A 27617-nucleotide genomic window follows, 5' to 3' on the forward strand; every position below is an offset into this window, starting at 1 on the left:
ACTGTTTGTTCTCAAAGCCCTGCGCCCCTGCTCCGACCGCGACCACACTCCATCTCGCCGCCCAAAACCCACCCTCTCCAAAACCCTCCTTCCCGCGGCGGCCGCCGGCGTAGCTGACGCCGACGACGGCGAGGCAGCCATGGCCGCCCCCGCCGCCCGGAGGATAGTCGGCGCTGAGGTTCCCATACCCGGCTCGGACAAGCTGCGGTGGATCGACCTCACCATCCCCTCCTCCTCCGCCGCGCCGGCGAGCCCCTCCGATCCCTTCGTCCTCGTGCCCCCGCGCGCCGCCTCGGGGTGCCACATCATTCCTTCCGGCGATTCTCAGTATTACCTCTCGTGGTACGTGTCGGGGCTTCTCCTCACTTTCGAGCTCTATATCATGGTTCTGTTCAGATGAGTGGCACATTTTGTTAGCTGGACATCGCGCACATTAGACTTAGCTTCGAATAGTTTTGGCCTTCGGAGTTGTCTGTGCTCATGTGTCATGTTTATGTGATATGAATCCTTTTAGAACTATAACTTAAATAAGTGCACTTTCAGTATTGCTTTGATACTTGCCATGTTTAGAGAAACCCTAGGTTCATAGTAGGTGGGGATTTTCTGAATGGAGCATATGGTTGCCGACTTGCCGTCTTACAGGAGGATTCACGAGGAACACCCAAATGTGCTAGAGGTCATTGAGCTTAGTGCCTCCAAGGAGTTCTCTAGCTTTGGACTGCGGTTGGTCTTCCAGGAGGCGCTATGTCCATTTGCATTTTTATGTGAAAGAGAGGTTGATTCATTCATGACATTTTATGCCAATTGTTTGTTTTCAGTAACTTTCTGGAACATTAGAGACTAGACTAGTCACTTCTGTGGCAATGCAGGGTCGCAGGCAAGGGGAGCTTGTATATATGCTATATGTGCTTACCGTTTCTGGAGTTGCTCTCTTGTGCCACTTACGCAGTCCATTTTCCTACGTATCTGGTTCAGTGCTGCATCAGGATGATATAGTTGAGTTTAATCTCCAAACTCAAGCTCAGAGTGCAAAGGTTACAGCGGTTAACAGCGAAGCCAGGATGTATAGTGATTGGTCGACAAGATGGGTCCATCTGTTCTTACAGTCTTGGCAAATTAGCCCCGAACTCACCAGGCATGTGCTCTACTGTCAATTCACAGCAGCAAACTCATTGTTCCGCGGATTTATTGGGTTCCAGATGATTGAACTTGGGGCCTTCTTGCTGTAACTCTCCCCGAGGTTTCTGAATGTTATTGTCTTCTACTGTAGGTTTCTCGAATGAACTACGAGATGATGCTGGGATTGGACGTTTATGGACTCTCGTGTCAAGGTACTATCTTGGATTCTTGGTTATAATGGTCCACCAAGCAATAAAGGCATGATCAGCTTATCAACACGAGAATTGTTGCTAGAACATCTACTGTTTTCATGTTTCGCTATTAGCCATTGCCCCAGCTGCATAGATATTTTCAGAGACTGCCATAGCATAGGAAGAAGGAACAGCATGTGCAGTGTTCATATGCTTGTTGACTCAAATGACACTTCCATTTGTTGCTGCTATTCTGATGGTAGCATATTTGTATACGTGAATGAGTTCCAGTTTACTTCAAAGATTCTTTAGTTGTTCTACAGTCTCATGTTTTGTATTTTTGTATCTTTTTGCATGAAATTTACCTACATTATTTTGCAGAACAAAGACTGTGGGTCCTGTGCAGGATATAGTGGCAACTGTTGTAAATGAAAGGGACCTGTTATTTGTTCTTCATTTGGATGGACACTTGCGCATATGGGATAATCACATGAAACTTCTCAACTATAATGTTCACTCAAATGATATGGAAGGTAATGTCTATGTTATTTGTTCTTTGTAAGCAATGCTGCTCTTTTTACAATACAGGCAATGTTGTTGTGACACGTGTAAGCCACGATCTACATCCTTAAGTCAGTTCTGCTTCCAGCCTCATATCCAATTTACCCAAGCTGCTGGTATCCCATGTATATACTATTGTTGGATGGCATATAATTTTTGTGTGGTGGGCTGATGATAGCTTTATCTGTGCATGCTTGTTTCAGTGAGCTCATTGACATTGCTTTAAATGTGGAAAAAGTACAGTGAGGGTCAACTGTAACTTACATGCCACTATGCCAGTTTTATTTTTATTTTTGCAATAGTGCTATCTAAGAGTTAAGGGAAGGGTTTGATTGAACAATTTGAGATGCATAAAGAATAATTATTTCATGAATAAACTTGTGCAGTTGAGCTTTGTTGATGCATTGCAATTTTGCGGTCGCCTCTACAACGCTGTCCCTTGTTTGGAAACCATGGTTTCGCAAAAACGAGTTTAAGCTTTGCTTGCACATAATGCTGTTCTTGAGCAGTTATATCTATTGACAAGTTCTCTTTATCTCAGGTCATCCGTCTAGGCTATGGGTTGGTGAGGCTGATGATGATCAAGAGTTGATATCCTTGGCAATTCTGCATCAGAACACTGTGGTATGTCAAGAATGTTGTCTCACCAGTTATTTACTTGCTCATCTGCCATTCAAAAAATCGAGTATACTAGTACAACATAAGAACATAGCCTACGTTTGTAGTGATAAATTACTAGGTAACTCCACTTTTTGAAAATGGTAACAGAATGTTCTATTCTAGGTGTAACGTTAATCTGAAGTTGTGAAGTGTATCATGTTAGATGTGTCTATTGTATATGTATTTAGTCAATAGTCACTAGTGTAGGGTGCTATCTGCACTTTGTACATCTTCATATGTGGCCCCTTTGGGCATTGCAATAGATGAGTTTTGCATTCCTAACATATCAAATGTGCATACTATGTGCCAAGAATATCTCCAAACTAATTGCAAGCTGTGTCCTGCCAGTGTTTTCATGTTGGCAAACCACTTGATCTGAATGTGATTGAGAGTAAAGAAAACTTTTTCTACCATGTTGAGCAAAAGGAGTTGGACAGATTAGTGATGGCAGCTGGATTAGTTTCGAGGTTGCCTTGGTTAGTATAGTATCAAGATTGACTAATGAATTGGTGACAATGTGACATAATGATACATTACTGTGAAACATTATTGTCCCTATAAGATGATGATATTTACTAGCTGTGGACTATATAACCACAACCTGGTGATTATCTTATGCTAACTTCAGCCGGTAATAAATGATGTTCCAACTTCCATCAGCAGAAGTAGACTTGCTGCTAGTACAAAGTACAAACCTCCTGTCAGAAACTTAAATGTTGGATCTGTTATTCTACCCTTTGCTTGTGCTCATGTTTGTCACTTCATGAAATCTAATTTTTCTATTGTGGGTTGTTCGTCATTGTATGACGGACATACCTGTGATGGAAAATGTTATCCTTTTCTCATCATTATTGCTGCAAAGAGCTGACTGGTTAATATTATGATATTTTAAAGGTTCAAGATTGTGATTATGTTGCTGTGTATGGCTTCAGTTTTTCTGCTGCGGAAAGGTTCATGTTCTCTTCTGAACCTTCAATTTCTACTATACCTTTGCTAGAGGTAAAACACCACTGCTAGTTTGTTGACATTCTTCAACAAACTTTATTTTTGCAAGATTTCCATCTACTTAACTAATTGGAAATGAATCGGATGAAGGTTGATGTAGAGTTATCTTAATCTTGCCAATCAGAGTTACTATGGAGTATGGAGTTTCAAATATGTTATATTTTTATGCATTTCTGCTGAAGATACTATGCGTCATCCTTATATTTTCAAAAGTAGGTTTCCAAATATTTATGCATTTTCTTGGAAGACAACATTGATGCATCGTTGTTCCTTATATTTTTAAAATAATAGCACCCCCACCCCCAAAATAAAAAATAAAAAATCCCACTGTAGGAAAATCAGAATTGCTTTCCTTGTGTCTGGTTATTCTATTTAACCTATCACATTTGCTGCCCACAGATAGCTAATATTTCCAACCTTCTTACTCAGGGGAAGCTTGTGGACTTGAAAATAGCCACGGATAAGCTTTGGATACTTAAAGAATTTGGCTCCATGCTATATGAAATATTGCAGTATGACACCGAAACGTAAGTCTGTTGTACCTCATTGTTGTCACTATTGTTCCATTGCAATCCTTCAACCAGTGTTAGATTGGTATTTATTATGTAACTTGATAACTTCTGTTGTGCCATCAAATTGGAACTAAGCATCTCTTATTCAATGAGCTCGATTAGTGTATGATCAACAAAAGGCTAGCTAACTAACATGTATTACAGAACACACAACTCTTATTTTTTCTTTGTATCATATACTAGCAAACGTGTCCGTGCGTTGCAACGGAACCCAATACGTATAGGAATCGGACTCTGTATCATCGCTAGATGCGAGTTGTTCTAACTCGTATGAGCGCCGGTCATGAGTCCGAGTCACATACAGAGCTACGTAGGGCGTGACCCAATACTGTATTGTAATCAGGCATCATATTCATCATCGCTAGACGCGAGTTGTCATAACTCGTATGAGTATGAGTCATGAGTCCGGGTCACATGCGAGACATGGAGGGCGTGAGTGCAGTTTGAGAAGTAAAAAAAGTGGGATGGAGGAAACTCTCCACTACGTGGGTAGTTATGGGGAGGTGTACGGAAAAAATGGGTGGAGAGAAATTTTGCCTCTTTAATATTATTAGGTATAGATATTATCAACTTTATACACAAAAATTTGTAAGCCTGCATGCAGTAACATATCATACCTCCATAAATTCTTGGGGAATATTCAGGCGTGCACATGTGTAATCTTTAGTCAGTATTTGGTTTCCTTTCTTACGTAAATTCTAGACACAGTAGCTGAATTATATCGAGTAATGGTAATGGATTGGGCCATTTTTATTTATAGTGTAAATGTTGCAGTGAGAAGATTTGCTGTTATGTGCTACAAGAAGATGCTATCAGTGAACTGTTGTTTCAAAGTTCTGACAATGCATTGGATGATTTGGTCTGGACAGCTGATTCAATGTTCTCCTCCTTGAAGGTAGCTGTAATTTCCTTATGGACAGTTCAAATTCTGGAACACAGATATGTTTCAATGATTTTATCATTTAGGTTAATGAATTATGTTTAACTTGAAACATGAGCTTGCTACTTTGCACTTGCTGTTAGGTTTTTGTTATCTTTTCCTTTAAATTGAGTGATCTGCTGATGTACATTTAATTATAATACACTTGGTCTCTGGAACTCCAGAGATTATTCAGCGTACATTTGTTCTCAACTGTTGAACATTTCTCTTTGTAATTAGATATTCATACTCCCATAGTAATTTATGCTGTTCGTAATTTTGTTTAATTTAAGATTGTAACCAATTTGATCCCTCCACTTGTCTTCTTGTCTCATTTTTTTGATCTTATAAGTTTCAAAATGACCAATTTTATCAGCACTACTGAACCTGTCTTTTCAAGTGAGAAATGTCATTATTCAGTCAGTAATTTCTACACCTGTGCAGAATATATTGTTTAGCATTTCAGAACTCTTCCATGCATTTTGTCTCCACCTTTTTTGTGTGTGTTTTTGTGACTGTAGAGCACTTCAATATCCTTAGCTTTCTATACATCTTCGGTATCTGTAGGAGCAGGCATTCACTTTTATTTCATCCATGTTTCTGCGGAGGCTACTTCAACCAGGAGTAAACCACTGTTCTGCCCTGCGTGAAACCTTACTAGAGCACAAAAGGTTCCTATCGGATTCTGAGTTCCAGTCACTTACAGCAAATGGGCTACGAAAAGAGATATTATCTATTATAGAACAAGAGGTAATCTTTTTTTTTTTGTCTTTTGTTTTGTTCCTTTAAGGCTTCTATTTTCTAGTTTTCCTGTATAGCTGAATTTCCAGAATTCTTTTGGTTTTAGGGAAGTTCACAGACAGCAAGCGCTACAGCTTATCACTGGAAACAATTCTCTGCACGGTACCTCCACAATTGGTGCTGGAACAATAAGCCATATGGGTTGCTTCTTGATACTAAAAATGAAGTGTTTGGTTTAATAAGAAAGGGTTCATTTTCTCTATTCCGTTGTTTGGAGGGTGTGGAAATGCTTATTTATGGTGTGATTCTTTCTTAGTATTTCTGCAATAAATTTCAGGTTATCTGTTGGGAGCAATTAGGTAATGCTAATTAGCCTACCATTTCAGGTTCATCTGATGAATTGCACAATATTGATGACCTTGGGATGAACTTATTGGATGACATATCTGATTTTGAACTCCTCAATGAGGTCCTCAGATGCATGGGCCATATACACCATTTACTGGGGAGATCTTCCATAGCAGTATACTACGAATCCCTAATTAGTTCTATTATATCGTCTGATGAAATTGCTTCACATATAGTAAAGATTCTAGAGACGGGTTTTAGTCCTCAATCATCCTCATCCCTCATTTCATTACTTGGAACGGATACTTATGTAGAAAGAAGGCAGGCAGCTCACAAAAGTCAAAGGAAGTTTTCTGTTGAGATGTTACTATCTTTTCAAAAGTTGCAATCAAGATCCGCATCCTGGTCTTCAGTATTCGATGTGATCGAGAAGTTTATGAAGTGTTTGAACACAAACATGAGCGTCCAAGAGTATGGATCAAAGAGAGTTTGTAATGTAAATTCTGTGTTACTAGTTCAAGCTACTTCACAGGTTGCAAAAACAATGTTTGAGTGTGCATTTGATCTGTTTCTGTTCCTTAGTTATCTGGTTGGTGTTGGTGGCCAGGTATGCTATAACTTTTGATTTTTGATATTTCTGTCTGCTGTGTACCATAACTTCGCCTACCCCAACTTGCTTGGGACTAAAAGGCTTTGTTGTTGTTGTTGTTGTGTGTACCATAACTTCAACTTTGCTTCTTCGACCATGTATACTCATATAGTTTAAGATACACATTTTTGAGCTTTCATGAGCATGCTTGCCTTGTCTCAGCTGTAACTTACAATAGCTGGTCAGAACTCTCAAGAACTTTGGCCATTAGTGGGATTTTGGGCTGCTGAACCAGTCTTGTCCACATGCTATATGGCTAACTACCAACAATTGCTATGGTCTCAAAATCAGGCAGATGAATATTTGCTATTTACATGCCCTTTCAGAACGCCATCGTAACACCCTAAGGCCTGTGGGCTCAAATTGTTCATTCCATATGCAAAATATTAAGTGACAATGCCTGTTTTTTTAATCTTGTACCCCTTTGCTTCTAGTTTGAAAATTGCAAGTTATTCATTGATACAGTTATTCTTCAATGTCTTTTTGTTTCTTTCTTTGGTAATATAATAATTTGTGAATCAGGTCTCCTTATTGCAAAGTGATGTTGCCAGAATGAAACTGAAGTTGTTCCCAATGATTCGAGACATATTGGGACAGTGGATTGTTCTCCACTTTGTAGGAATCTCACCAACCTCACCACCAACCATTGACGATTTTAGCTATCAACTTTCTTCTCTTCAGCTTGGTAATACCTAAAAGATACGATTGTGGTCCTAACTTTGTTGTTGATTAAGATATGATTGTAGTCTTACCTTTGTTGTTGATACACATATTTTGAATGGGCACCCTGCTACTACATTTAGTATCTTAATGTGCTCTGTTTTTACAATGGTGTAATGAGTCCATACCTAAGGACATAACTTGTCAGTTTGGTGTTTTGTAATGGCATTCACAAGGTTTTGTCTACTGTATTTTAGGGACAGTTTTTTGTGATCATTAGCTAGTATATTCTATAGGACAATGGAGACCCTGGTCTATTGTGATTTTGTGAATTTGCTTTAACTAACTGTACAAACTCCTTTGCCTCGAAATATGTTTCCTGTGCAAGAGCCCAAAGAATGTTTTGTTAACTTCACATTCACTCGTTTTAAAACTTGTATTCCTCCTTTGATTGCATTAAACGTAAGGTTTTCTTTGACAAACTGCAAAAATATTGAGAACAAGGGTACTGTGGTGTATTGCCTCTGATTGTAGAGTACACATTTTTAATCCAGATAAAAAAAGCCTAAATTTCACTAGCTTTAGACAATAGGCAACTAACTATCATTAACTCAGCTTGCCCCCAATTTACTTTCCTGGGCCAATTACAGATATGCGTTGTTTTCTTGCCCTCTCAAGCAGTAGGGACTTAGCGAGGGCCAAATGCCCCCCCCCCCCCTAGTCTAGAAAAATCTTTAATGGAGTCCTTAATATCACCACTTGAAGTGCTAATGAAATACTAACTAATCTGCCCCCTCTCCTTTCATGCCCAAGCTCTGCCACTGCTCCCAGGACTGAACATGATTTCTTTGTTTGAGAGAGAGAGAGAGCCAAATTTGGCCTCCGCCACTATCATTCTAACGATGTTAGGCAGGGGTCGGCGAGGAAAAACATATCATTCTGGAATTTGTGGTCCTGAATATGCATCTAGTGACAGATTTGTGCTCTACAATAGCTTACATGCAAATTTGAATATAGGGAAATGAATGGGATGTCATATTTATGTAAATGTACTGGCAACTGTACTCGTTTTTTTTTTCATATCAGTATATCACAAAGATACTATTAAAACGTTTTATGCTGATTGCCGAACATTTTGGCTTCAAGAACTTTAAATTTGAAGAAATTATGTCTTAAAGCCTAAAGTCGTAAACCATGTGGATAGGTGTCTAAGACAAAAAAAAAGACCCCCCCACCCCCCCCGCGGTGGTGTCTAAGAAAGTAGATGTAATTTTTATTCTATCTCTTGTGTCAGTCTGTACACTGTACCTCATTTTATCGTTTTTCTGGTAGCTGATCTATATATTCTCACCATTTGCCTATTTAACTTTTAGTATGTGTTCTTTTCATGTATAAAATCTTTGAAGGTTGTTACTTATTTTAATTACACATGCTGTTCTCTTATTACAGGTAAAGCAGATGAACTGTCTTTGCACAGAAAGCTTGGCTGCTCTGATTTTACATTGGCTTGTTTACTTGACTTTCCAAAATCTCCTGAAGGGGACGTTATGTCACCTTGTTTTCCCAGTCCAGCGGAAGTAATCAATCTAGTAAGGAGGTTTAGTAGTTTGATTATGTGTGGAAGAAATTTTGAGTGTGTACAAACTTTCTCGGGATACACAATTAATCTATCAGCTGTTCTCATCCGACATGGTCAGTATGAAGCTGCTCAGGTACTATATTTTGTGTTTGGTCTAAAATTCATTAGAAACATACATTTTATTTGAGTGTTGCTTTATCTATATAGTATCAACTATCAGATAAGCTCTCCTTATCCTCAGTTTTTATCTCTAACAGAATCTGCTGGGAATTCTGGAAACATACTTGAACAATGGAAAAGTATCCCATACTGGTCAAGATGCAGATACTGCATGTTCAGCATACCTTCATCTCAATGGATTTTGCCTTCTGATGCTTGCACATGATGAAGCAAATATTATTTTGAGAGAATCCAAGGTTCATGATGCTATCCGATGCTTTTTCAGGTACTACCTTTTCACTATGTGGATTGAGCCTTTTTGACTATCATCAAATGACACATTTCTGGAAACCATCTTTAGTGGTTGGGTACTGCAATATTATTCTTATTTTTCCTATTGTGATACTGGACAAGAAATATATAACATAAACATATATGTTACTGAGCTATTGAAAATAATAGGACCAGCCTCAGTCTAACTGGTTATTTAAAAGCTTAACTCACAGACCAGGCGCTTGATCTACTTCTGCTGTTTAAGTTAAGTGGTAGCTGATAACATATGGTTCTCCGTCCTTAATCCCACATCTATGTACAAAAATCGTCTTTAATTAGACATATTTACTAGGGAAGAACTCACAGTCACCATTAACCTGGTGGTCATAAATCTTTGTGCTAGCACCTTGCAATAAGTCTGATACTTGGTTTTTGCAAACTCAAATTTTATAGAATTGTAAGCACAAATGTAGTAGTTACCTTACGAAATAGCGATGCAGAGCAACTCATCTTTGCCCACAACATTTGATTTGCTGTGTTTTGAAAAAGAAAGGGATTGCACATCCCTTTATTAGAAATGACAAGTAACTAAGCGAGCTTGCTATCAGCATATCATCAGGACATCTCCTTGTGTCTTTTGATAAATATCGGTAAGGGATTTTCAATCGAGGAATCCAATAGTTTAATGTTTTCTGGTATATAGGAGTCACTTCATTTGATCTAATTACCTAGTTCTCGGGTTCTGTGAAACAAATAGTTCAGACTTGAGAACTGAGGCAGCACCATATATTAGTTACTGCTATCGGATCAAAGGTATGTAACTGTTAGGGTCACCTTATTTAAGATAAAAAATTGCAGGAGTGTTTTAGTTTATCTTTGAGGGGGTGGGGTGTGGATCCATAACTCAAGATGGATGGAACCCTGAAAGGCTTGAAAATCTACTAAGAATAAAACTCTTGGATGTGTATACTTGCCTCATTGTTTAATTCCTTTTTTAATATTGCTGGGTTTTTTTGTTATAAACTTATAATTGGGCTACCTGTTGGCACTTTCTCTGGTATTAACTTGACAAATACTTTGGAAAACAGGGCTGCATCCGGGTATGAAGCTCCAAAGGCTTTGCAGAACTTTTCAATGGAAACAGGGTTTCAAGTTTCTGGTGATATCATTCTCCTAGCTTTACTTGTTCTATATATACTGCATTTAATTTATATTCTAACTGTTTGGCTTTTTTTTCCCAGGGGAATCTAGATCTATTCCTCTGTGGAGACTTAACTACTATGAGTGGGCAATGCAAATTTTTGAGCAACACTCCATGAGCGAGGGGGCATGCCAATTTGCTCTTGCTGCTCTTGAACTAGTTGATATTATTGACGGTTTAGATAATGGAATTGAAGCTGAGGGTCTTCCAGAGACCGCAGCAATGATTAAAGGACGACTTTGGGCTAATGTATTCAAGTACAGCTTGGATTTGAAAAACTTTCGAGATGCATATTGCGCGATCGTCTCAAACCCGGATGATGATAGCAAATACATCTGTTTGAGGCGTTTCATCATAGTTCTTTGTGATCTTGGGGAGACAAAGGTTTGTCATATTAAGTTGCTTATTTGCATTATTCTTTACATCTTTTTCCCCCCGATTTGTCCATGGGCATCTTTAGTGTTTTGAGGTGGACCATAGTGCCTAGGCAGCAATAAGTTGCTTGGCAGGCACGTGATTTTGTAAGTATTATAGCTAGTGGTCATGACACATGTTTACAGCCATATATAGGTACCATAAGACTTCTATCTTGGTTGTTGACATGATCTACCACATTTGATTTTGTTCTACATTTTTGGTATTCTTACATTGGGGAAAAGGGGGTTCATGCATTGTGGGATGTTGTCCAACGGGTTTCTGCTAAATTTTGTTAGAGAAAATCTACAAGTGTGCGATGTGTTAGCTATTTGATTATTTTCTTTTCGATTGTATAAGCAAGGTATGTTAATGGATCAAGCTGGCTCCTCTAATTACTATTATTACCTAAAAATCATGACTCGGATGCTTTTGTTGTGTTTGAGCCTTTTTTTTTTCTTGTCTTCCTTTTATTGTATGAAATGCATGTTGGCCAGTCTATCAGCCTTTCCCCTAAACATTGTTAGTTAAAATCATTTTCTGTATGCAGGACATATTGACCAATCTAGCAGGCTTTTCTCTAAACATCATTAACTAGAAGTCATATAAATCAAATTTGTCTGTGTTTGTGTTATCCAGTTGTTTTCCTCATCATTTTATGCAAGGGATGCTCACTATTAGATTGGAGCTTAGATTTGCCTCTCATTCGTGGAAATAGGTTCTTTGCAGTGGAGAAATTCCATTCACTGACTTGGTAGAGAAAGTGGAGCAAGAGCTCTTCTGGAAGGTTTGCCCATTTTCAGCATAGTCCAATCTTTGTGTCTTCCTTTCTTCCATGCCGATCTTATTTTTGTTTTAGCAGGCTGAACGCTCAGATCTGTCGTCTAGACCAAATCTCTATAAGGTTCTTTATTCATTTGAAGCACATAGGAACAAATGGAGGAAAGCAGCTGCATACATGTACAGGTACTTTGTTAGATTGAATAGAGAAGGTAATGCAGGTGGCAGCCACCAACTTCCTCACGTGTTGCAAGAGAGGTTGCATGCTTTATCTGCTGCTATCAACGCATTGCACCTTGTTGATCCCTCATTTGCATGGCTTCGACTCTATTTGCGAAGCTGATGATCAAATTTCTCCAAGTAAAAGACCTCGGAATCTTTTGATGGAGAACTGTATGTTTTGTCAGACTTTTAATTGCTGTTTGATTTGTCTCATTGCACAGCAACATGCTTGGTTTAACTTTTGTTCTCTATTCCAGTGGCTTTTGGCACAGATTCTGAGCTCTCTAGATTACAATTTTGTGTTGACATTGAAATCCTTGAAAAAGAATACATATTAACAGAAGCACAGTATATGCTCAGCACTCTGAAATCAATATTTGATTTTTCAGGTATCTCCAAAACTAATCGTAGGGACTTTATTGCTTGAATTTATGGAGATCAATATCTTAATTAACAATCTTTAATAATTAACACTGAAATCCGTTTTTGTGTGACTGCAGAAAGCCAATCAATTGAGTCCCTGATCGATATTCTTATAAATGAGAAATTGTATGACATTGGCCTTCACAATTGTGCTCAAATTTTGGAAGGAGTCAGGAATGAAAAAGTACTTTGCATTTACTTGTTTGGTTTCCTTTTTTTCCTGTACCGCTGTCTTAATGGGTTGCTGTTTGTCATGTTCTCTTCTGTGTCTATGATTCAGTCTGACTATCTATTGTTTCAATTGTTCTGCTGTAGGCAATTGGAGCATGTCTTTTCAGTCATTGCTCAGCAATGCTGCCCGAACAGAGCAGACAACAAATCAAGGTATGTTGACTGGCCCCTCTAATTGCACATATGGGCAGATTATTGTGCTGACAAATAATAGTGTTAACTAATGACTTGAGATGTGAACCTAATTACAGGAGAAGTTTGACTGGCAGTCAACAAGTGCCACTGCTGCCTTCTTCTGAGAATGATGCATGGGAGATCAACAATAAGAGTATTCCTGTGACCCAACAACTGCAGGGGAGCAACCACTGGGAAACCCTTGAACTATATTTGGTATGTCTTTATTTGAATGGTCTTCTTTTATTACTTTTCTCTAAGTTGGGGATCTCTATCCCCGGAGTACTGTGTTGAACTATATTCCCTCCTTTTCTTTTGTAAGGCTTGATTTGACCTGGTGCTGTCTCCAAAGTCACACTTTGACCGTTAATATCTCATATATTATAATGTTCATAACTATGAATTTGATGTCATATGGAAGGGTTTTCAAATATGAATCCAATAATACCAAATCTGTGTGGTATCATTTGCAAATTCTCCCAACTTGCTTGGGACTAAAAGGCTTTGTTGCTGTTGTTGTTGTTGTTGTAAGTGTCAGTAAAAAATTAACAAGTTCAAATCTTGGGTTGCACTAAGGAGTTGTTTTGTTGGCATTTGGCTGGGGCCAGAGGCATCTCCTTCCTCTTTTTTGCTCTTGGCCCAGTGGGTGAGTCTTAGGTGGCTCCCATGGGTGAGATCCTTTTTAGTTTTCCCGTCTTGGGGTGTGTGGGTGTTTGTATTTGAGCCTACCCCAACTTGTTTGGGACTTAAAGGCTTTGTTGTTGTTGTTGTTGTTGCGTGTGCCCCTTGCAAAAAGAAAAGGAGCGAATACTTTGTTACTGTTGACCGTCAGTCAGCAGCGGCATATGCATATGAAAATTTACTATTCTTTTATGGTGCTGCTTCTATAGGAACCAGTGCTAACCTTTTAGGTCCTTCCTAAGGGTGAGATCCTTTTTAGTTTGGGATCTGTTCTTGGGGTGTGTTGGTGTTTGTATTTGGGCTTTTGCCCCTCCTTTCTTCTTAATATAATGATACACAGCTCACCTCCGTGTTCGAGAAAAAAAAACTTGGGTTGCATGTGCCCCTTGCAAAAAGAAAAGGAGCGAGTACTTTGCTACTGTTGACCTCGTGGGACAGTCAGTGAGTAGTGGCATATACATATGAAAATTCACTATTCTTTTATGGTGTTGCTTCTATGGGAACCTGTTATGACCCGATCTACTGCGTAATGCGTAGGAGTGGGAGGTGCTCGGACGAGGCTTGAAGGCCCGACGGCGAGCTGGCGGCGCCGTGCTCGGCGCCGGTGTTTAGAGTTCGTGGACGGAGGGTGAGAGCGCTAGGGCGCCAGGAGGCTAGAGAGATAACTCTAATCTCTGGCTGATCTCATTTGCTCACAATCGTTCAATACATAAGGACTCCAATTCAAAAGCTACCAAGTACAAACAAACTGCATGCTAAAGTTTAGGATTTCAAACAAACTCCTAATGACTCGACTGACTGACTGAACCACCATGGTGACCGCGCTGCGCGCGTTCGCGCACGCGCGTCGCGGCTTTCCTCGTTTTGCCGGCTCCCTGGCTCACGCTTTAGCCACGTGCACGCTTCGTCCTCTGATACTTGTTGCCCACCATAACATCTCTCCCTCCCTGGAGAAACAGCTCGTCCTCGAGCTGGAACGTTGGATGAGCCTCGCGGAACGCTTCAAGTGGCTCCCAGGTGGCCTCCGACTCCGGCATGTTCGCCCAGTGAACGAGCACGTGCCAGATGTCGCGACGCAGGCTGGCATGCAGAACGCGCGCTGGCTGCGGAAGTAGACGGCCATGTCGTAGTGGAGGTAGTGCCGGTGTCGACGACGGCGGGGTGCCCCAGAACGGCTTGAGCACACCACCATGGACGACGTCGTGGATCCGGGCACCATCTGGCAGCTGCAGACGGTACGCCACGGCTCCGACGTGCTCCAGCACCTGGAAAGGCCCGGCGTAACGCGGGCCAAGCTTGCCGCGGCTGCCCGTCGCCAGAGTTTGGGCAGGTCGGTGTAGCATGCGCAGCCAGACCCAGTCTCCGGGCGCGAACTCCAAGCGACGATGAGTGGCATCATAGTGACGTCGAGCGTACTCCTGCGCCTGCAAGAGTCGAGCACTACCCCTCGTCCAGGAACGCATCCCGGTCTGCCAGCATGGTGTCGACGGTGTCAGTGCGCGCCGCACCCTGCTGATAGGGCACGATCGCCGGCGGTGGCCGACCGTACACCACCTGGAAAGGGGTAGTGCGCAGCGCGGAGTGGTACGCCGTGTTGTAACAATACTCAGCCCACGGGAGCCAATCCAGACACGCGCGGGGACGATCACCTGTCATGCAACGGAGATACATAGCAATGGTTTTGTTAACGGCCTCCGATTGCCCATCAGTTTGGGGGTGGAACGCCGAGCTCATGCGAAGCTGGACCCCTGCCAACCGGAAGAGGTCGCGCCAGACATGTCCAGTGAAGACCGGATCGCGGTCCGACACGATGGACTCCGGGAATCCATGGAGGCGAACAATTTCGGCGAAGAAAGCTCTGGCAACTGACGCTGCTGTGTATGGGTGTCCCAATGGGATGAAATGGGCGTACTTCGAGAGGCGATCAACCACGGTTAGAATAACACTTTGGCCGTGTACCTTAGGAAGTGCTTCGACGAAGTCCATCGATATGTCCGCCCAAACTCGCGACGGAACCGGCAGCGGTTGGAGCAGGCCAGCGGGGTGCAGAGCTTCCGTTTTGTTGCGCTGGCATGTCGTGCACGCGCGAACGAAGTCACGCACAATGCGGCGGTCATGCTCGACGTAGAAATTAACTCGGAGTCTCTGAAGTGTCTTCTGTACTCCTTCATGCGCCACTGTGTGTGCAAGGCGCAGTACCTCTGTCAACGGGGGCGATGTCTCCGGTATCATGACGCGACCATGGTGGGTGATCAGGCCGTCAGTCACCGCCCAGGGCTCGCCATGTTAGTCGCTGAATTCTCACTCTTGGTAGTAGGAGAATTCTTACTCTCATCGAGAGAGAATGACACTAGGAGTTGGGGCAATTTTCTTGTCTATTTCTTACACAAACTCACACAAATGCCATACCAACCTGAGGGGTTGGGGTTACATATTTATAGGGTGCTAGCCAGCCAAGCATATGCCAAGATGCTAGTCTAAGATGCTAAGATGTTGTCCTAGCTAAGATGCTGTCCTCTAAGATGCTGTCCTAAAAACAGAAAAACAGCCACAAGGACCATGTGAGCAGCACAACCTCACAAAGACCAGCCACACATGAGACTTATCCATCATTCTCCCCCTAAGTCTTGTGCGTCGTCTTGTGGGAGAGTTGAACCATCCCGGTCCTGGAGCAGAGCTCAAGGAACTTGATCCTCCCAAGGGGCTTGGTGAGCAGGTCTGCAAGCTGGTCCTTGGTGTTGATGTAGCTCGCCTTGATGCTCCCTTCCTTCAAACAGCCTCGGATAAAGTGGTACCTCACCCGGATGTGCTTGCTACGTTCGTGGAACACGGGGTTCTTTGCCAGGGCCAGAGCGGACTTGCTGTCCACTCTGAGCTCCACCGCTCTAGTGTCTCTGCCGAAGAGCAGTCGAGCGAGCCAGAGCGCCTGAGTCGAAGCGGTGGAGGCCGTTATGTACTCGGCCTTGCAGCTGGACAGGGCCACCACCTGCTGCTTGACCGACTGCCAGCTAACGAGGCACTTGCCGAGGAAGAAGAGGATCCCGCTCGTGCTCTTGCTGTTGTTGATGTCGCCGGCGTGGTCGCTGTCGCTGTACCCGACGAAGTGTGCCGCCCCAGGGCACCTCGGGTAGTAGAGGCCGTGGTCGAGAGTCCCCGCAACGTAGCGGATGATCCTCTTCACAGCCTGTTGGTGCTCCGTCGTCGGTCGCTGCATGAACCGACTAACGTAGCCGACAGAGAATGCCAAGTCCGGCCGTGTGTGGGCGAGGTAGCGAAGGCTCCCCACAAGACGCCGGTACTGCGTAGCGTCCACCTCCGTCGTGCTGTCGCGGCTCAGCTTCAGCCTCCATCGGAGTGAGAGCTGGGTTGCAGTCGGTGAGCCCAGCTAGCTCAACGACGTGCTTGGCGTAGGCGGTCTGTCGAAGCGTGATCCCAGAGTCATCTTGGTGCACCTCGATTCCCAGGTAGAAGGAGAGAGGCCCCAGGTCACTCATCTGGAAGGTGGCCTTCATCTCTTCCTTGAATTCCGCCACCTCCGCATCCTTGGTGCCGGTGATCACCAAGTCGTCGACGTAGACACCCACCAGCAGGGCATTTCCTCCATTGCTCCGTCGGTAGATGGCCGCCTCGTGCGGGCTTTGCTCGAAGCCCATCCCCTTTAGCGTGGAATCCAGCTTGGCATTCCATGCCCTCGGTGTCTGCCGCAAGCCATAGAGGGCCTTGCGCAGGCGGAGTACCTTGCCCTCCTTGCAGGGGATCGCAAATCCCGGCGGCTGGTGCACGTAGACCTCCTCCTTCAAGTCGTCGTTAAGGAACGCCGACTTGACGTCCATGTGATGAACACGCCAGCCCTCCAGGGCAGCTAGCGCAAGGAGGAGTCGCACGGACTCCATCCGTGCCACAGGAGCAAAGGCGTCGTCGAAGTCGACCCCTCCTGCTGCACGAAACCTCGTGCCACCAAGCGAGCCTTGTGCTTGACGATGGCACCGGCTTCATCCCTCTTCAGCTTGTACACCCACTTAAGGGTGATCGCGCGGTGACCACGAGGAAGGTCAGCAAGCTCCCAGGTGCGGTTTTTCTCAACCACATCCATCTCCAACTGCATCGCGGTGCACCATGCCGCGTGTCTCTCGGCCTCTGCATACGACCGAGGCTCGCTGTCGTCACACGCAAGGTGCAACTGCGCCTCCAGGTCGTGAGGCACCGGTCCTGGCACCGGCTGGTCGCCGAGAAGGTTCTCCATCGTACGGTACCGCAACGGCTCGCCGTCGTGGTACGCGTTGACGCGCTCCTCATCATGAGAGCGGAGTAGCGAGCTCAACCGGGCCGTGCCTGACACGAGTTGGTGGCGGAGTAGACGTGCCCGGAGTGGTGCCTGTCGGTGCTGGAGTGCGTGGCGTTGCCGGCTGTGGTGGAGCCGGCGAAGAACTCATCGCAGCCGAGGTCCTGGCTGGAGAGCGTGGTGCTGTCGGAGTAGCAGGCGCCGGGGTCGGTGGAGGCTCGGGGACTGGGGTAGACGCGCTCGCCGAAGAAGAGCCGCCTACTCCCCCAGCTCCCTCGAAGTGGACGTACTCGACAGAGAAGTCGTCGTACGTCGGAGCCGAGCCGTCGTCCACCGCCTTGTCCCACGCCCATCCTCGCCCTTCATCGAACACAACGTCGCGCGCCGTTCGCACACGCTGTGTCTTCGGGTCGAGGATGCGGTAGGCCTTCGAGCCCCCCGCGTAGCCGATGAACACTCCCGGAGTGCTCCTGTCGTCGAGCTTGCTGATGTGGCCAAGCTCCTTGGCGAACGCGAGGCAGCCGAAGACCCGCAGGTGGGAGACCGCCGGCTTGCGCCCATGCCAAGCCTCGTATGGCGTCCTGCCGTCGAGCGCCTTGGTAGGCGAGCGGTTGAGGATGTAGACGGCTGTCACCACCGCCTCTCCCCAGAAGACTGCCGGCATCCCCCTCTTCTTGAGGAGGGCCCGAGCCTGGTTGCGCTGCTCGACGACGCCGTTCTGCTGCGGGCTGTACGGCGCGGAGTAGTGGCGCTGAATGCCCTCATCAGCGCAGTACGACGCGAATTTAGCCGCCATGAATTCGCCGCCGTTGTCGGTGCGCAGCACGCGCAGCTTGCGGCTGCACTCCGCCTCCGCAGCAGCCTGCGCGCGCCTGATGGCGTCCGCAGCCTCTCCCTTGCTGCCGAGGACCATCACCCACATGTAGCGGGAGAAGTCGTCGACGAGCAGCGGGAAGTAGCGTCGTCCTCCCGGTGTGGCCGGTGTCACCGGGCCACACAAGTCCCCTTGCACGAGCTCGAGCCTCTCCTTGGCTCGAAAGCTCGCCCGCTGGGGAAAGGGGAGTCGCCTCTGCTTCGTCAACACGCAGACGTCGCAGAGCTGCTCCACATGGTCGAGGCACGGCAGGCCTCGCACCATCTCCATGGCACTGAGCCGCTTCAGGGCCTCGAAGTGAAGGTGCCCGAAACGCTCGTGCCACTGCCACGCCTCGTCGTCCCGACGAGCAGCGAGACAGAGGGGTTGTGCCACCTGTACGTTAAGGACGTAGAGTCGATTTGCGCTTCTGGATACCTTGGCAAGAAGGCGACGACGGCGATCCCAAATCCTCATGACTCCATCCTCAACCACCACGCGCGAACCGTTCTCATCCAGCTGTCCCAAGCTGATGATGGAGTTCCTCAACGCGGGGATGTAGTAGACTCCGGTGAGCAGCCTGTGCTCACCAGACACGGCGGTGAAGATGATGGAGCCGACGCCCTTGATCTCCACGCCGGAGGCATCCCCAAACTTGACGGAGCCTCGAACGCTAGAGTCAAGCTCGGTGAAGAACTCCCGTCGACCGGTCATGTGATGGGTGGCGCCGGTGTCGAGGCACCACCCGTCAGTCTTGTCGTTGCAGGAGCTGTCGCTGAGGAGGGCGTGTGCTTTTGGCTCGTCAAGGTGGAGGAGAGCCGCTACGGCCGGTGCCGCTGGAGGTAGCTCGATGCTAGCATGTGCCATGAACAGAGCCGGCTCCTCCGCCTGTGCGACGTGGGCCTGGCCGCGTCGTGGCTGTCGACAGTCCTTGGCCCAATGGCCAAGCTGGCCACAGTTGCGGCAGGTGTCGTCTCGTGCCGGCTTGTGCCTGCCGGCGGCGCCGCCCTAGGCGCCTCCGCGGGCATCACCCTCGGCACGTCCTCGCGCCCTGGCCTGGGCGTCTTGCGCGGCTTGCCACGCTTGCGGCCGCCTGTCGCGGAAGAAGGCTCCCCCTTCCTCCGGTCACCTTAGCTGGCAAGCCACTGCTCCCGAGTGAGAAGGAGCTTCCCGCCAGTGGTGATGGGCCCCGAGAGGGACTGTGGCTCATCGCTGTCGACGACCTTGAGGCGACCTATCGCCTCGATCGACATCGTGGAGAGATCCAGCAGAGACTCGATCGAGCGAGCCATCTGCTTGTACTTCTCGGGGACGCAGCGGAAGAGCTTTTTGACAGCTCTCTCCTCGCCGTAGGTGTCGTCGCCGAACTGCACCATCTTCTGCAACAGAGTGTTGAGACGGAGAGCAAAGTCATCAACGTCCTCACCTGGCTTGAAGGCCAGGTTCTCCTACTCCTTGCGAAGTGCCTGCAGTGTGGACTTGCGGGCGCGGTCGCTGCCGATGCGTGCCGCAGCGATGGTGTCCCAAGCCTCCTTGACAGTCCGCTTGCTGGTAAACGAGAACTGCATCTCGGGCGGGACTGTAGCGATGAGAGCATCCAGCGCCCGTCGATCTAGGTCGTAGTCGACGTCGCCGTACCGGACTGCCTCCCACATGTGCCGCACCTGGAGCTTTACCCTCATCACCGCAACCCACTCGACGTAGTTGGTCTTGGTGAGGGTAGGCCACCCACCGCCGGGGCCGACGTCCCTGACAACAGCCTGGAACCCGTGGTAACCACGGTACCGATCCGGGGAGAGAGAGCCATGCTGCCTGTGAAGGCCGCGATCTCCATCGACCTGTCCGCCACCGTTGCTGTGCGCGCCTCCTCCAGGAGCGCCGCCAGCGCGTCTGCGCCTGTCTGGGCTGCCGCCACGCTCGTGGACGTGCGCGGCTGCCCCAGGAGCGCCACCGCCGTGCGCGCCTCCACCAGGAGCGCCGTCAGCGCGTCCGCGCCTGTCTGGTCTGCTGCCACGCTCGTGGGCGTGCGCGGCTGCCCACTGCGTCGCCCGTGCTCGCGCTGCCTCCCCCTCTAGCAGCTCGAGGTCCGCGTCGGCACTGTCGTCAGCACAAATGGAGCTGCTGACGCTGCCGCGCAGAAACTCGACCTCCGCTGCCGCCGCACGCGCTGCATCCGCCGCCGCCGCTGCTTCCGCCTCCGCTCTGGCTGCTGCCAGCTCCGCCGCTGCCAGCCTCGACGCCCTTGCCGCCGCCGCAGCGGTCTCTGCCGCCGCTCGCTCGCGTTCCTCTGCCGCGGCAAGTTCGGCCTCCTGCCGACGCCGCGTGCTCGAGGCGACCGAGCGCTGAGACTGCCCTGCGGACATGACGCGCTACGGGGGGCTGCTGCGTGGGGGGAGGGCTGCTTCAGACGAGCTGGGAGAGGAGTGAACAGGAGCGGCCGGAGGAGCTGCTGCTGCCAACAGCTGGGGCTGTTGTGGGGCTGGGAGAGAAGATGAGCAAGAGATGCTCAGGCTACAGGATAATACGGCTCTGATACCAGTTGTTAGTCGCTGAATTCTCACTCTTGGTAGTAGGAGAATTCTTACTCTCATCGAGAGAGGATGACAATAGGAGTTGGGGGCAATTTTTTTGTCTATTTCTCACACAAACTCACACAAATGCCATACCAACCTGAGGGGTTGGGGTTACATATTTATAGGCTGCTAGCCAGCCAAGCATATGCCAAGATGCTAGTCTAAGATGCTAATATGCTGTCCTAGCTAAGATGCTGTCCTAAAAATAGAAAAACAGCCACAAGGACCATGTGAGCAGCACAGCCCCACAAAGACCAGCCCCACATGAGACTTATCTATCACGCCACGTGCACCGGAGGCAACGTCCTTCCGTAGCTGCTCAAGTTCAGGCAGGTTCACGAGCTCCCGTCGAACTTCATCATAAAAGCTGAATGATGGTGCAGTAACCGCTGACAGCTGCAGCTCTTCGGCGTCGCGCCGGGACAAGGCGTCCGCGACTACGTTCAGGCGACCGGGCCGGAACTCGACATTGAAATCGAACCCGAAGAGTTTGCTAACCCATTGGTGCTGTGGAATCGTCGATAGACGCTGATCGAGGATGAACTTGAGTGCGTTGTGATCTGTACGGACGACAAACGAACGACCCCAAAGGTAAGGGCGCCAATGTCGGACTGCTTGCACCAATCCGATTAATTCCCTTTCATATGCTGCCAGCTTCATGTGCCGTGGTGCAAAAGGCTTGCTGAAGAAAGCCAATGGGCTGGCACCTTGGTGTAAGACAGCGCTGAACCCTGTCCCGGACGCATCACAATCCATGACAAAAGCCTGTTCAAAATCCGGCAAATGCAGTACTGGCGCTTCCGATAGAGCTTGCTTCAGGGCGTTGAAAGCGGCAGTAGCTGACTCTGTCCAGTGGAAGCTTTCCTTCTTTAGAAGCTGGGTCAGTGGAGCTGCAACAGTGCCGAAACTCTGAATAAAGCGCCGGTAGTAACCGGCCAATCCGAGGAACCCGCGCAGACCCCGCACTGACCGTGGCTGCGGCCATGACTGAATGGCCTGAATCTTGTTCTTGTCAACTGCAACTCCTTGTGCTGAAATTACATGGCCTAGATAGGAGACGGTAGAGGTGGCAAATGAACACTTCGACCGTTTGACATGGAGTTGATGCTCCTTGAGGGTGGCCAGAACTGCTCGCAGGAGCCGGAGGTGCTCAGACCAAGAATTACTGTAAACCAATATATCATCAAAGAAGACTAGCACTCCCCGGCGTAAAAATGGGCGCAATACTATATTCATAAGAGCTTGAAATGTCGATGGCGCATTAGATAATCCGAAGGGCATGACCAATAATTCAAAATGCCCGTGGTGAGTGCGAAATGCTGTCTTGTGTACATCATCCGGATGGACTCGCACCTGGTGATACCCGGACTTAAGATCCAGCTTCGTGAAGAACTGAGCACCGTGCAATTCATCAAGGAGTTCTTCGACGACTGGAATAGGGAATTTGTCTTTCACTGTACAGGAATTCAGGGCTCTGTAATCGACACAAAAGCGCCAGGTTGCATCTTGTTTCTTCACCAGCAAAACCGGAGCTGAGAATGGGGATGTACTCGGTCGAATGATGCCCTGAGCCATCATTGTGGTACATTGTGCCTCGAGCTCATCTTTCTGCAATTGTGGATATCGATAAGGTCTTACTGCCACAGGCTCCGTGTTGGGCTTCAGGTGAATGCGATGGTCACAGGGTCTGGCCGGAGGAAGTCCCGTAGGAGCTGCAAAGACATCCTGAAAAGAATCCAACAGCCGATCGAGGAGGGCCGGCTCGTCCTTGCGGATAGAATGAAGACGACCAGTGGGTGCAATGTCAGTTCTCGTCGATCCAATGCCCTTCCAAAAGACTCGGCAACCACCGCGCCAAAACGCCATGCACAGATCATCAAAATCCCACAATATCGGCCCCAAGGTACGGAGGAAAGCTATGCCGAGCACCATGTCATGGCAATCAAGGGGGATCGTGTAGCAGTCAAGGGTGAAGTCCTCATGTCCAACTCCCTGTTGTGTAATACGCAGGCCAACATCACGTGCCAAACCACGGCAAGCCACCCGATCATCGTTGGCGACCGTGACGTGGGCGCCCTTGCTACTATGGAAGACCAAGCCGGCTCTTTGTGCCGCGCTGCTACTGATGAAGTTGTGTGTGGAGCCCGAGTCTGTCAGGGCCGTGAACTCGTGAGCTCCGATGGTGACCTTGAGCTGCATTGTTTCCTCAGTGCGGATGCCGGCGATGGCGTGAAGGGAAATCAACGGATGGTCATCATCCAGGATCGACTGCTTGATGGCTGGCTCCGCTTCCTCGTTGACATCATCACTGACTTCCAAGTAGAACAGCCTTGCACATCGATGACCCCTGACGTATTGTTCGTCACAATTGTAACAAAGGCCCATGCGACGGGGCTCTGTCATTTCTGCTGGCGTCAAGCGGCGCCGGTGGCGCTGGCAAAGCCAATGGGGCAGTTGCCGGAGGCAGAGCCGCTGGCGCCGTGACAGTAGGTGGCGCTGCGTACTGTCTTCCTTGTGGGCGATGCGGTCGCGCTGTTGCAGGCAGCACCACTAGGACGTTACGACGTTCATACGCACGCGCCAGCATCATCGCGCGTTGGAGATCCGTCGGCATCTGCAGCTCGACGTCCGTCCGGATCGGATCTGGCAGGCCCCCCGTGTAAAGCTGCACTTGTTGGACTGGGGCCAACACACCGGCGTGCGCCAAACGGGCGAGGAAGGACTCGGTGTAGTCATCAACTGAACCACCAAACGGAAGCCGAGCCAAATCTGACAAGTGGTTGGTGCAAGGGGGGGCCCAAAACGCTGTTGGCACATGGCACGGAAGCGTTCCCAGGAGACGGCGGCGACACCACCTTCATCGCGCTCAAACATGTAGTACCAGTGCTGTGCTGCCCCCGTCATGTGGAATGAAGCCAACCACACCTTGTCGGCCTCGCGCGTTCGCTGGGCGCGGACGAAATGATCACACTTGTTGAGCCAATCCAGAGGGTCTGCCTTGCCGTCGAACGTGGGGAACGTGAGCTTATGAAACCTGGGCACCGCACCACCGTCCTCTGGATCCCCGGCAGCCGAGTAGACGGGCGTGTTGAATGGGGCTGGGAGCGGCGATGGCGGGAAGGAGATCTGCGTGATGGGTACAGGGCGGCTTGCCATAGTTGGGTGAACAATAGCCGACCCGGATGACGGCGCAGAAGGCAAGCCCCCGTAGCTCGTCATCCCGAATGGCAGCGACTGCGGGTGCACCGACGAGCCCGCACGCCCATCGCCACCGGTCATCCTCGTGGCCAGTTGACCCATCTGCCTCTGCAGCCCGTAGATGGCGGTAGTCAGGGTGTCCAGAACGCCTGCAGAGACGACCGCCTGGGAGGGACCAACGGACAATGGAGCAGTGGATTGCGGTATGGCGGCGGCGTTGGTGGTGGCTGGTGGGGCGGTGGTTTGAGGAATGGCGGCGGCGGCGGTGACAGGGATGGGTGCGGAAGCTCCAGACATCGGCCCAGACCTGGCTGATACCAGATTGTTATGACCCGATCTACTGCGTAATGCGTAGGAGTGGGAGGTGCTCGGACAAGGCTTGAAGGCCCGACGGCGAGCTGGCGGCGCCGTGCTCGGCGCCGGTGTTTAGAGTTCGTGGACGGAGGGTGAGAGCGCTAGGGCGCCAGGAGGCTAGAGAGATAACTCTAATCTCTGGCTGATCTCATTTGCTCACAATCGTTCAATACATAAGGACTCCAATTCAAAAGCTACCAAGTACTAACAAACTGCATGCTAAAGTTTAGGATCTCAAACAAACTCCTAATGACTCGACTGACTGACTGAACCACCATGGTGACCGCGCTCTGCGCGTTCGCGCACGCGCGTCGCGGCTTTCCTCGTTTCGCCGGCTCCCTGGCTCACGCTTTAGCCACATGCACGCTTCCTCCTCCGATACTTGTTGCCCACCATAACAGAACCAGTGCTAACCTTTTGGGTCCTTCCAACTATCTGCAGTGTTTTGCGATCAACAATTTTTTTTCCATCTTTATCTGATTAGTGTGATTTTACTACTCTCTAAGTAGTGGAATAGACCTTTGTGCATGGGACTCTATGCAGCTGAGTTTAGTGTCTGGCAGAGGCCCCAATTACTATCCACTATTTGTAGATTTTGATCAATAAAATAGTTCTTCCAGCGAGCACAATTATGTTGTAGGTTTTGATCAATCAATAGTGTAGAGAATTAGGGAACACCTCACACCCATTATGGGGTGTTGAAGTTCAGAATTTCTGCTGAAACTTATGCATATATAGTACCCTTGAAACTAGATTATTCTGAGAAAGTCTGCAAACTAGAGAAAGTACAACTTTAGTCATGCCTTTTCTGCGCCTTATGGCCTGTTTGGATTTTAGAGTTTTGAGACAAATACCATGGTTTCTAAAAATACCGTAGTATGAAAACTTTGAAGTGCTTGGATACCACAAACTATGACGTTTTCTAAACTGTAGTTTCTTCGATACCATGGTATTTTTGGACTTTTTAAACATCCACTTTTTGTAAAACAGTGCTATGTCTAGCGTGCTCTTCATGCTCTTGCTGCAGAAGTGAGGTGCTTGACAAGCTAATTACACAGCTATCAACTCAAGCTGAGTCTTTTGGAAAAAAGATCAAACAGCTACATGACTTTTATTAAAAAAAAGAATAGAGCAAACAAAAAAAAAACATGTTTAATCACCCATACATAAAGTATTATGACTTCTACCATTCTACGCATCTCAATGTTGTATGTAGTGTTACATGTAAAAGCTAAGTACAATAGAAATGTAAGAATATATATGTAGGTTCTGGTTTATTAATTACATTCTACTTAGCTTGATAAATATATGATTTATAAAACGCAAAGCACTGAACTACATACTGCAATAGTCAAACAAATCGTGGTTTCCTAAAGAACTGTAGAAAACCATGGTTTTGACAAACTGTGGTTTCACACCTTACAAATGCAGTATAAAAAAACTGTAGTTGTAGGATACTTTAATATCCAAACAAGCACTTAATGTATTGTGTTTGATATTTTCTGTGTTCCCAACAACGAAACAGTACCTGTATTGCGTTGTCAATACTTTTGTTCCTGCTTTTGCAGGATAAATACAAAAATCTGCATCCTAGGTTGCCAGTCATTGTTGCTGAGACGCTTCTTTATACTGATCCCGAGATTGAGCTACCACTTTGGTTGGTTCAGATGTTCAAGGTGGGTTCCTGATAAATACTGTCTGTGGCTAATTATATATTTTTGTATAATAGTGCTGATCGACCTTTTGTTTGGCTGCTACCCTTTGCATTTTTTCAGACTAACAAGGCAGGGAACAAGATCTCGTGGGGCATGTCTGGGAAAGAGGCAGATCCTGCCGCCTTATTCAGACTATACATAAACTACGGACGCCATGCAGAAGCCACCAACTTGCTGGTGGAGTATTTAGAGTCGTTCGCATCATCGGTAATGGATCGACAGACTGAAATATCCAAATGCAAGATCTTTACAATCTTAACATATAAATCCCTGGGACCATTTGCAGAGGCCAGCGGACCTTCTCCACCGCAAGAAGATGTCTGCCGCTTGGTTCCCGTACACGGCCGTGGAGAGGGTGTGGTGCCAACTGGGTGACATGCAACGCGCCGGCCACAGCATGGATCAGTGCGACCGGCTCAAGAAGCTGCTGCACGGAGCCCTGATGAGCCACTTGCAGCAGGTTGGTAGTGCCACATCCGAAAGCAAAAGCCCGCTCTGTTGCACATATCAGTGCTGATTGCGTTCATGTTGTTCCACAATTGTAGGTTGTGGTCGACTCGGATGACGTGCTGTCGTCAGTTGGAGATGGGCAGGGGATGGAGGGCCAGAGCAGCTGAAGTCCTGGAGATCGTGTTGGTGTCGGTATATGGTGTAGAGAACGATGCGCCACCGCTGATCCTGTATGTAATTGTTTGTATGGTTAGCCTGTGTCTTTTATAGAATTATTAGAAGAAAAACAAAGATGGAGTGATGGCCCCATTTGTAACGTGAACATGGAATTGTCGATGATAACGGGTTCACCCTCCCACATGTAGAAGTAGAAGATGGATTGACGCCTCCATTACAGCACTGGTATTGTATCGATTCTGGGTGTCTAGCTTCGTGAATTGTGATGGTTGTTTGGGAAATATGACAAACGAAGCAATGGGGTTACGCCAATTGTAGCCTCCATTATATTGCTGCTCGATTTTGTTGCACTGGCGAGTGGCGAGATGGGACATGAGAACTTGAGTGAGAAGAAAAAGAAACGAAAAAAGAAAAAGGAAAAGGAAAAAACAGGAAGAATGCTAGAAGGCGGCA

General features: G+C 47.5%; 1 protein-coding gene across 1 annotated transcript; it reads left to right on the top strand.

Moving 5' to 3' along the window:
* Positions 1 to 2: 2 nt before the first annotated feature.
* Positions 3 to 27424, top strand: LOC136475668 (nuclear pore complex protein NUP160-like). The gene is given in 30 exon segments (XM_066473248.1): positions 3 to 342; positions 643 to 775; positions 870 to 1046; positions 1048 to 1135; positions 1271 to 1331; positions 1692 to 1843; positions 2413 to 2495; positions 3426 to 3530; positions 3966 to 4063; positions 4883 to 5003; positions 5595 to 5777; positions 5875 to 6067; positions 6155 to 6723; positions 7288 to 7450; positions 8875 to 9137; positions 9262 to 9449; positions 10525 to 10595; positions 10678 to 11021; positions 11770 to 11838; positions 11914 to 12153; positions 12155 to 12224; positions 12311 to 12442; positions 12554 to 12612; positions 12614 to 12660; positions 12792 to 12860; positions 12959 to 13097; positions 26391 to 26498; positions 26598 to 26744; positions 26824 to 26997; positions 27083 to 27424. Coding segments are annotated over 30 exon segments (4521 nt in total). The 5' UTR covers positions 3 to 139; the 3' UTR covers positions 27155 to 27424.
* Positions 27425 to 27617: the final 193 nt, after the last annotated feature.

Source organism: Miscanthus floridulus, chromosome 8, assembly GCF_019320115.1.
Source record: "Miscanthus floridulus cultivar M001 chromosome 8, ASM1932011v1, whole genome shotgun sequence".
Lineage (NCBI taxonomy): Eukaryota > Viridiplantae > Streptophyta > Magnoliopsida > Poales > Poaceae > Miscanthus > Miscanthus floridulus.